The 10,987-nt window shown below is 49.5% G+C and overlaps 1 protein-coding gene across 1 annotated transcript in view; it reads left to right on the forward strand.

Moving 5' to 3' along the window:
• Window positions 1–8,557, forward strand: part of LOC136577361 (actin-related protein 2/3 complex subunit 1B-B) — a 54,682-nt gene extending 46,125 nt beyond the window's left edge. Inside the window, exons 7-10 of the mRNA XM_066577255.1 lie at window positions 1,194–1,269; window positions 4,531–4,727; window positions 6,076–6,166; window positions 7,275–8,557. Of these exons, the coding sequence (XP_066433352.1) occupies window positions 1,194–1,269; window positions 4,531–4,727; window positions 6,076–6,166; window positions 7,275–7,313 (403 nt within the window). The 3' untranslated portion in view covers window positions 7,314–8,557. The remainder of the gene's footprint in view (window positions 1–1,193; window positions 1,270–4,530; window positions 4,728–6,075; window positions 6,167–7,274) is intronic.
• Window positions 8,558–10,987: the final 2,430 nt, after the last annotated feature.

A 10,987-nucleotide genomic window follows, 5' to 3' on the forward strand; every position in this document is an offset into this window, starting at 1 on the left:
ACAACCCAAATGACCCATACAACCTAACTGACCCATACAACCTAACTGACCCATACAACCTAAATGACCTATAGGACCTAAAGGATCTAACTGACCTATATAACCTAACTGACCTATATAACCTAAATGACCTAACTGACCCATACAACCTAACTGACCCATACAACCTAACTGACCCATATAACCTAACTGACCTATAAAACCTAACTGACCCATACAACCTAAATGACCTATATAACCTAACTGACCTATATAACCTAACTGACCTATATAACCTAACTGACCCATACAACCTAAATGACCTAACTGACCCATACAACCCAAATGACCTATATAACCTAACTGACCCATACAACCTAAATGACCTAACTGACCCATACAACCCAAATGACCTATATAACCTAACTGACCTATATAACCTAAATGACCTAACTGACCCATACAACCTAACTGACCCATACAACCTAAAGGATCTAACTGACCTAAATAACCTAACTGACCCATATAACCTAAATAACCTATATAACCTAACTGACCCATACAACCTAAAGGATCTAACTGACCTAAATAACCCAACTGACCCATATAACCTAAATAACCTAACTGACCCATATAACCAAAATGACCTAACTGACCCATACAACCCAAATGACCCATATAACCTAACTGACCTATATAACCTAACTGACCCATACGACCTAACTGACCTATAGGACCTAAAGGATCTAACTGACCTAAATAACCTAACTGGCCCATACAACCTAACTGGCCCATACAACCTAACTGGCCCATACAACCTAAATGACCTATATAACCTAAATGACCTAACTGACCCATACAACCTAACTGACCCATATAACCTAAATGACCTATATAACCTAAATGACCTAACTGACCCATACAACCCAAATGACCCATATAACCTAACTGACCTATATAACCTAACTGACCCATACAAGCTAACTGACCCATACAACCTAACTGACCCATACAACCTAACTGACCTAACTGGCCCATACAACCCAAATGACCCATATAACCTAACTGACCTATAAAACCTAACTGACCCATACAACCCAAATGACCCATATAACCTAACTGACCTATAGGACCTAACTGACCTAGATGCTGGCTAATTTTTGAATCATTTCCGCAGTTCTTCATCTGCTTTGCCGTTTTTGCTTGTCTTTCAGGGTCTCGGCTCTGATGACTGATACTCTACCTCTGCTGTGTGTGACATTTATCACTGAGAGCAGTCTCGTAGCTGCAGTAAGTACATTTATCTATTCAGTCTCGCCAACAATAACAAGCTTGTGTTAGCCCTGCAACACGCAGCGGAGCACCCAGGATATTTCAGGGAGTCATACTCCATTGGTTTGAACACCATCAGTCGACTGTTGTAACATGGAGCAGCCGATCACTAGATTCTGTGGACCATAAGACACACTTATTAACTAGCAAAAAAGTTCCTGCATCTTCTACTCCAGAGTCAGGGGGAGGCGGCAGTACCAGACCCCTCCAACCACTTCCCTAGTGGTTGGGCAGAGCATTCATAACTGCCGAAAATGGCTTAAAATCTCCCGTGGGTGGGCCCAGACCATCTCTTTGGTTGGAGTCGTTAGCATAAATCCCACCTACCTGGTCTGCAGGGTTTCCATCCTCCACTGGAGTGAGTTGATCTCTCAAGTATGTGCCATAACTTTGTAGACCAGCTCATATGCAGAGGGGACCTACAAATCTGCACACAGCAAGTTGTCAAACCTCCGGCAAATGCACGAGAGATCAAAGCACTCGGTATATATGTGAATAGCGCAGCCATGGTGGGCGGGGTTTATGCTAACAACTCCAGCCAGAAGAGACTGCCAGACCGCCATGATTCGCACGCAGTGCGGGAGATGTTAAATGGCTGGGCATGAGTTAAAATAAATAGAAAGCGTACTCGCCTGTCATTGGCCCTCAGGAGCCGGTCAACTGTGCTCCAACTGCCCCGCCTCCTGCTTGGCTGGCCGCAGTGTCAGTAATATCCTGAGATCAGGCCTCACACCCTGAATGCCACGATGCACGCTGTCCAAACTGCAGGAGGAGCTGCACAGTCAAGTGGGCGGAGCTATCAGTGGTTGTCAGCCTTTCCTGTATGTACTGTCATATACAGATAGCTGTCAATCACTGATGGCTCCGCCCACTGGACCATATATAGATAAAGTACCAGTTGTTTCCGCTCGGCTCCTCTGGGTCTGACCTCCGACCTGCAGCGTAGACGGCCGACTGGAGATGAACGACTCCCTTTGAAGTTGCATATTTGCTGAATTAAATCAATAGGGTTAACCCTTGCTAAAGCGCCAGAGACAGGGCCTGCACAGCCGCTGTGTGTAAAGGCCATATATACAGGAAATGCTCTTGTTTAACCCCTTAGTGACCAGCCCATAGTGTTATTACGTCCTGCCTAAGTGGGCTTTAATCCCTGAGGATGTGAAAACATGCTTCCTGTGGGGATTAAAGCCACGTGGGCTGTGGATGTGACAGCTCCATGCTGGCGGTAGCTAACAACATGAAGCTGTCATGGGGCGCCCTCCTCCCTCCGGCAATGTGATCGGCACGATCCATTGGATAACGCCCATCGCATTAAAGTGCAAAAAAGTCTAAAACAAAGTTAAAGATTCAGCTGCCCTCATGGATCGGATCCATGGGGCAGCTAAGATTACTCACCCCGGGCCTCCAGAACCTGATGCTGGCCTTCTGCCCATGCACGCCAGGCGGAATTAGGTCAGCCACCTGGAGGCAGGAGATGTCCTCAGGCCTGTGATCACAGAAAAGTGAAAAAAAAGTTAGTTTCACCTTCCCTCATGAATCGGATCCCCGAGGGGAGGTGAAAATACTCACCCTGCTCCTCCGTGATGTGCCCTGCTAATCGGGACCTGCCACGGGCGCATGCACAGAAGCCCACCCAGCTGTCAAAGATAGCTGAGTGCAGGGAGATGTCACCGGGGACCGCTGTATGCGGTTCCTAGTCACATGATCGCTGTTATCCATCGCAGTATCCATCAGATAACTGTGATCATGTCAAGTTAAAAAGTGTAAAAAGTTACAGTTTCATCTCCCCTTATGGATCGTATCCATGGGGGAGATGAAATGACATGCCCAAGGTGCCCGGATGGGGTCTTTATCTGTGGACCTTACCCCAGCTTCGATGCATGCGCTCATCAGCATAATGGTGGACGCATGCGTAAAAGTCAAGGATCGCCTGGCAAATTTAAAATCTCCCTGTTTCTGGCTACTGAAGGTAGCCGAGAGCCTGGAGATCTCACGGGGGCGCGGTATGTGGTTCCTGGTCACGTGATCACCGTTATCCAATGGATAATGGCGATCACGCGAAAGTAAAAAAAAAAGTGGAAGCTTTATCTCCCCTCACTGATGGGATGAGAAGAGATGAAACTTCTTACCAGAGGCCTCCGTATTTGAACCCTGATGCGATCCTCCTCCATGGACCTTCCGGCTTCTGTGCATGCGCGCGCTGGCACAATGCCAGAATGTGCACAGGAGTCGGGGAGCCCAGGAAATTTAAAATTAGTTTTAGGAAGTCCATTTTTTTTCCACCCAAGTGGGCACTGGGGCCGGGAATGTATCCAGCTGTGCCCCGAGGTCCAACGGGTGCCTCCTCCATTATAGGCCGAGCCGTGGTCCTGTGAGTAGATTGGTGCCACAATGCGTAGGTTTCTGAATACAGGACAAACAGGGGGATCCATTTTGGGGTGTGAATCCTCATTTTCATGTGCACTATAGAAAAAAATTCTGTCTTTAAAATTTAATATTTTTGCAAATATGAAATTTTTTTTTTTTCTCCTCTAAATTGCATAAACTCCTAAAAATAAACTGTGGGGTCCAAATCCCCCGGCCCCCTCAGTGAGTACATTCAGGGGTGTAGTTTATAGAGTGGGGTCATTGGTGGGGTCTCTATCACTCGGACACCTATGAGGCTTTACAATCTTGGCCCGATGCAGGAAAACAAATGGTTCATCAAAATGTTGACAAGTAATGTTAGATTGGTGCGCCTCCTAAATGGTTAAAAAAAAACAACAAAGTTTCTACAATGTGCTTCCAGAATAAAGGAAGCAGATGGAAATTAAAGCTTGTGTTCTTTACTGTAAATCCCTTCCAGCTTCTCTGCACTCCACTCTGTCATTTGGGTTTACTAACATGTCTTTAAATGCCTGCCTGTCCTGGGACAGCAGAGGGGCGGGCTCTCAGATACTTCCCTACATGGGAAGGGAGGGCAAGGAAGTCAAGACAGTGAACTACTGGCAGAATGCTCGTCCTGCTACATGCCCCCTGCCTGAAAGTAGACTGCAAACAGCAGAAAATCAGAACTTACAGCTATGAAGTGGTGCAGGCAGCAGCAAATGAGGGTGAGGAGAACCTGGGGGATGGCAGAACACTCAGGTGCTCTAAATGTCTGTTCTGCAAATCCAGAATATGACCCAATATTTGTCCTGCTGTTAGGAAGCATCTTAACTCTCTCACTTGCCATTCCAGGGTCATGACTGCTATCCTATCTTGTATACATATAATGAAGCCCAGGGAACCCTGAGCTTTGGGGGGAAACTGGATGTCCCTAAGCAAAGTTCCCAAAGAGGGATGACTGCAAGAGAGAGATTTCAGAATCTGGACAAGAAGGCCAGCTCTGATACGAACAGCAGCGCCCTGGAGTCGTTGCACAAGAACAGCATCAGGTACGCGATTCTCCGTGTGTCAGGCCTCATTCAGTTAGTATCTGTGGGCCAAAACCCAAAACGGAACCTACAGAAAGCCGGAGGTCCCTGATGAACGGGATGACAATTGGTTAAATGACCGCAGAGCACTGACGTCACGACTGAGGTCATCAGCGCTTGTGCGGAGCGTTTACACTGACAGACTGGATGGCGGGCTCCTCGCTCCTCTTCTATGTATAACACAGCGGGGAGCGTTTACACGGAACGATAATCGCTCTAATTCGTTCGAACTAATCATTACGTGTAAATGGGCCATAAGGTCACCCCCTAACATGGCAGAATCTCTGGATTGGAATACCCGCAGCAAGTCCATAGGAAATCCAAGATGGCCGCATCCGCAACTAAATAGTGCGGTTTAGCCGTGCTTTGGCTTGTAGAACGGCTGCAGAATGTAACCCTTGTAGATCAGTGCAGCACAAATGGACCAGCTGGGGGTTCCATGTAAAAGTAACCCGCCGTTTTGGCCTGACGCATGCTCGTGACCCGGGCAGGGATGCGTTGCTGAGCGCTCGCACGGCTTTCTATCTGCTGGACACTCTTCGGCCTAGATGGCGGTTACAATCCGCAGCACTCTCTAAAAAGGTCGATACGTCACGGAAAATTTCTGCACCGCATGGAGATTTCAGAAACCTCGCCGTGGCTTGCAATGTAAGCAGGACTCGGGCTCTCTTCACACGCCAGGTCTGAGCTGCGCCAAATCTGTTGCGTTTCTGCAGATGGCCGGAGCTACCAATATGTATGTAGATGCGCTTGCGCTTTTAATTGCAGATTTTCTGCACAGAATGTGTTGCGACTTTGTGGCGGCTCTGGCGCTGCGGTCGCACCAGCAAACCTCAACAAAGGCAGATTGTGTATTTCCGCAGCACAAGTCCACTTGCAGATTGCAGACTTTGTTTCTCATTAAACTCGGCCCGCACCGCCGCGCAGTTCCTGCAACGTAAATAGCCCCGCTGCAGATTTCAAAGCCGCAGCATTTCGCAACTTTCATGCTTTTCCGCAGCTGAAAAATATCTGCGATGTGTGAAGATTTGTCAAATCCCATTTACTGTACATGCAGAGGAGGTTCTGCAGCGACTCCGCAGCGTTCGGTGCCTTGTGGGGAGGTTGCATCTCTTCTGCATCTTATATCCAGTCCTGGTTTGGGCTTACTGAGACAACGTAGCGCCCGCACGGGCCTGGAGACGGGACAGGGCAGAGGAGGAGCTCTGGCGCCAGCAGTATCTTCTGATTATGGCACCGTGACCGCGCTGCAGAGCTGTGGCGTCACGAACAAGCTGCACACTTACTAAAGGTTTTATATTCCCTACAGCCAAATCTCAGTGCTGACCGGAGGAAAGGCGAAATGTGCCAAGTTCTGCACCACGGGGATGGATGGCGGCATGTGTATCTGGGACATAAAGGTGAGCAACACCCTCCCACGCCTGACGCCTAGTGCATGCAGCATACTGTGCCTAATGTGACCGAGCGGTCATCTACTTACATAACATTAACCCCTTCACGCCCCAGAGCATACAGCTACGTCCTGGGCGCACACGGCTTGTATGCAGCAGGATCAGCAGCCTGCTAGCAGCATTCACACTGTTAACCCCTTCATTTCTGCTGCCAATTCTGACAGCGGCATTTAAATGTGTCCCCTGAGGGTCCCTTAAAGCTTTGGACCGCACGCTGGGTGAAGATGGGCACCAGCGCTCTGCGGCGCTCTTGTGCTCTGTTGCGTAGGGTGCAACGCTCATAGAGAAAGATGGGGACCGTTCCTCACCTGTGGACTCTATATTAGTATACAGTGGATGTCGGCATTTACATCCCATGACGAGAGCGCTGCAGCTGCTGGTGGTAACCACTGATTTATGACCGGCGGACTGAAGGCCAGGGAGAACACAAACCCGCAGCCAAGAATATGAGGACTTATTGAAATGGATGTGAAGATCATCCAGAAACGGGACACACTGGCGCAGGATGCGCACCATTACCTTCCGGCCTCCATTCTAGCCAATGGGATCTGTTTGGCACTGTCCAGCACCTGAAAGCAATGTGAGCGCCACCCAAGAGCCGTGCAGCGATCCCATCGATCCAACCTCCTCCTCTGACCAGTGATGATGACGTCCGCCGCACTGCGGTCAGACCACCAGGAGCTCATCGGTTGACCTGCTGAATATCCCTCAGCAGCACCGATACATGTGCACAGTATGTAGATGGGGCCGATCTGCCGCTGTCCAACATGTATCACGGCGGCCCCAGTGGGCACTGCCATCTCTGGGGGTCGTTCATCTCACCTCTTAGCTTAGTTCACAGTAAAAACTGCACAAAACTTTAGGTGTGAATTTGGTGCATGATGTTGCATTTAGACCACACCCACTTCCCCACAAAGCCACTCCCCTTTGTCTGACATATCTAAATGCAGCAGTGCAGGCCTCTCTGTAGTACACGCACCCGCTGCCCTTAGTAGCCTATTTAGTTGTGGCTGAGCCGGCGGCTTCGTACAATCATACTCTCTGCTTTCCTTTTTAGAGCCTGGAGTCGGCCATGAAGGACCTGAAGATCGTGTAGCTCAGCGCGGGCCGCAGCTTCCATGTCATCTCATTTCTATCCGCATCGCTTCACTTTTACCTAATTTGATATTTTACAGGCTGAACCTTTTTTGCATTTTTCTCATTGGTTGTGTGCCGACCGCTGGAAACTCAGCGCCAACCCTGCCGCCCGCGCCGCAGAGGAGCCGCTGGATGAAAGAGACCAACGGACTAAATCAACAGAGCTTCTAAATAGACAACTGGAAACGGGTCCTCTAAACCTGCTGGCCATCCGATAAGGGGACCTTGCACTCATCCGGCCCCGGCCGCAGCAAACAGGGGGCCGCTGGAGCCGCGGCCCCGGCCCCTCCGCGGCCCCTCCACAGCCCCGACCCCGGCCAGTCACCAGTCCCTTATCACTGCTCTGGACGGCCAGAAGCTTTACCAAACATCTCAGAAAACCCTTTTTAAAGAGGTTCTCCAACTTCTCTTTATGTTTGGACAGCAATGAGCATCAGCCGGCTACTTGCCGTTCTCCAGCAGCGATGCCTTTGTCTCCGGGGTAAGGACACTTACCATGACCGGGCCCCCAATGAACGCGGGCACTGCCCCTCTGGTAAGCAGCTGCTCCATTCCCGAGTCATCTCATGACATCCAAAAAGTGGCCAAACATCACAGGGAAGGTGGAAGATCACCCGGTGACATCCATCTATAGAGGACTTGTGTAGCGCCCACCGGGAATGATGCAGCACTGCTGCCTATGGTCGCCATGATGCCATTCTTCAGTAAGTACGTCTCCCACTTCTAGCTACTGATGACATATCCTCAGGATAGCTCATCAATAATAGATCGGGGGCGTCCACCCACGGGGACACCCAGCAATCAGTCATTCCTTTGGGCCGATGTCTTTGCTTCCTGCAGCAAAACAGCTGTGTACACAGACAGCTCCATACACTGTGCAGTGGCCCAGGGTGGTACTGCAGGCTGAAAGTGAATGGGACTTATCCTGCCACACCAATCCGAGCCAGTGTGCAATCTATGGAGCGGTTTACACAGCTCTGTATACAAAGGCATGGGCCCGAGAGAACAGCTGATTCTGGCGAACCCCCACCCATCATCAATAGCCAGAAATAGGGGACCCCCTTTAAATAGTCCTTTTTATCATACTACCTTGATTGCTACATGTTCATTTCATTTTTGCTAAACGGCAGCTGACAGATGTTTGCAAGCATTGCCACAAAGTATAAGTGTGCCAGAAATAAAAGGCCGATGAAAAGAAACAAACAGCGCTTCGCTTTTGTCAACGCAGAAACGGTTCTTTTATCTGCTGTAAAGCTGCCTCTACAGATCAGGAAGCAGCGGGCTAGTATTGGGCTCTGTGGTCAGTGTGCAGGGAGGGGGAGGAGGTGAGCTGTGACTATTGTGAATGGTGGGTCCTGTGATATCTACATATAGGAGTCATCTCTGTAGTATTGGGCTCTGTGGTCAGTGTGCAGGGAGGAGGAGGTGAGCTGTGCCTATTTGTGAATGGTGGGTCCTGTGTTATCTACATATAGGTGTCCCCTCTCAGTGTAATCCTGCCTGTAATGTCAGTGTGCAGGGAGGAGGAGGTGAGCTGTGACTACTGTGAATGGTGGGTCCTGTGTTATCTACATATAGGTGTCCCCTCTCAGTGTAATCCTGCCTGTAATGTCAGTGAGATGTCTGCTGTAAAGCTGCCTCTACAGATCAGGAAGCATCATCAGACTAGTATTAGGCTCTGTGGTCAGTGTGCAGGGAGAGGGAGGAGGTGAGCTGTGGCTATTGTGAATGATGGGTCCTGTGTTATCTACATATAGGTGTCCCCTCTCAGTGTAATCCTGCCTGTGATGTCAGTGTGCAGGGAGGGGGAGGAGGTGAGCTGTGACTATTGTGAATGGTGGGTCCTGTGTTATCTACATATAGGAGTCACCTCTGTAGTTTTGGGCTCTGTGGTCAGTGTGCAGGGAGGGGGAGGAGGTGAGCTGTGACTTGTGAATGGTGGGTCCTGTGATATCTACATATAGGAGTCACCTCTGTAGTATTGGGCTCTGTGGTCAGTTTGCAGGGAGGAGGAGGTGAGCTGTGCCTATTTGTGAATGGTGGGTCCTGTGTTATCTACATATAGGTGTCCCCTCTCAGTGTAATCCTGCCTGTGATGTCAGAGTGCAGGGAGGGGGAGGAGGTGAGCTGTGACTATTGTGAATGGTGGGTCCTGTGTTATCTACATATAGGTGTCTCCTCTCAATGTAATCCTGCCTGTGAGGTCAGTGAGATGTCTGCTGTAAAGCTTCCTCTACACACCAGAAAGCATCAGACTAGTGGTCAGTGTGCAGGGAAGGGGAGGAGGAGAGCTGTGACTATGGTGAATGATGGATCCTGTGTTATCTATATATAGGGGTCACCTCTCAGTGTATTCCTGTCTGCACAGGGAGGAGAGGAGGTGAGCTGTGACTATTGTGAATGGTGGGCCCTGTGTTATCTATATATAGGTGTCCCCTCTCAGTGCATTCCTGTCTGTACAGGGAGGGGAGGAGTAGAGCTGTGACTATGGTGAATGATGGACCCTGTGTTATCTATATATAGGTGTCACCTCTCAGTGTAATCCTGACTGTACAGGGAGGGTAGGAGGTGAGCTGTGACTATTGTGAATGGTGGATACTGTGTTATCTACATATAGGAGTCCCCTCTCAGTGTAATCCTGCCTGTGATGTCAGTGAGATGACTGCTGTAAAGCTTCCTCTACAGATCAGGAAGCATCAGACTAGTATTAGGCTCTGTGGTCAGCGTGCAGGGAGGAGGAGGTGAGCTGTGCCTATTTGTGAATGGTGGGTCCTGTGATATCTACATATAGGAGTCACCTCTGTAGTATTGGGCTCTGTGGTCAGTGTGCAGGGAGGAGGAGGTAAGCTGTGCCTATTTGTGAATGGTTAGTCCTGTGATATCTACATATACGAGTCACCTCTGTAGTTTTGGGCTCTGTGGTCAGTGTGCAGGGAGGAGGAGGTGAGCTGTGCCTATTTGTGAATGGTGAGTCCTGTGATATCTACATATATGAGTCACCTCTGTAGTTTTGGGCTCTGTGGTCAGTGTGCAGGGAGGAGGAGGTGAGCTGTGCCTATTTGTGAATGGTGGGTCCTGTGATATCTACATATAGGAGTCACCTCTGTAGTATTGGGCTCTGTGGTCAGTGTGCAGGGAGGAGGAGGTAAGCTGTGACTATTGTGAATGGTGGGTCCTGTGTTATCTACATAAAAGGAGTCACATCTGTAGTTTTGGGCTCTGTGGTCAGTGTGCAGGGAGGAGGAGGTGGTGAGCTGTGCCTATTTGTGAATGGTGGGTCCTGTGATATCTACATATAGGAGTCACCTCTGTAGTATTGGGCTCTGTGGTCAGTGTGCAGGGAGGAGGAGGTGAGCTGTGACTATTGTGAATGGTGGGTCCTGTGATATCTACATAAAGGAGTCACCTCTGTAGTTTTGGGCTCTGTGGTCAGTGTGCAGGGAGGAGGAGGAGGTGAGCTGTGACTATTGTGAATGGTGGGTCCTGTGATATCTACATATAGGAGTCACCTCTGTAGTATTGGGCTCTGTGGTCAGTGTGCAGGGAGGGGGAGGAGGTGAGCTGTGACTATTGTGAATGGTGGGTCCTGTGATATCTACATATAGGAGTCACCTCTGTAGTTTTGGGCTCTGT

This window comes from Eleutherodactylus coqui, chromosome 8 (genome assembly GCF_035609145.1).
Source record: "Eleutherodactylus coqui strain aEleCoq1 chromosome 8, aEleCoq1.hap1, whole genome shotgun sequence".
NCBI lineage: Eukaryota > Metazoa > Chordata > Amphibia > Anura > Eleutherodactylidae > Eleutherodactylus > Eleutherodactylus coqui.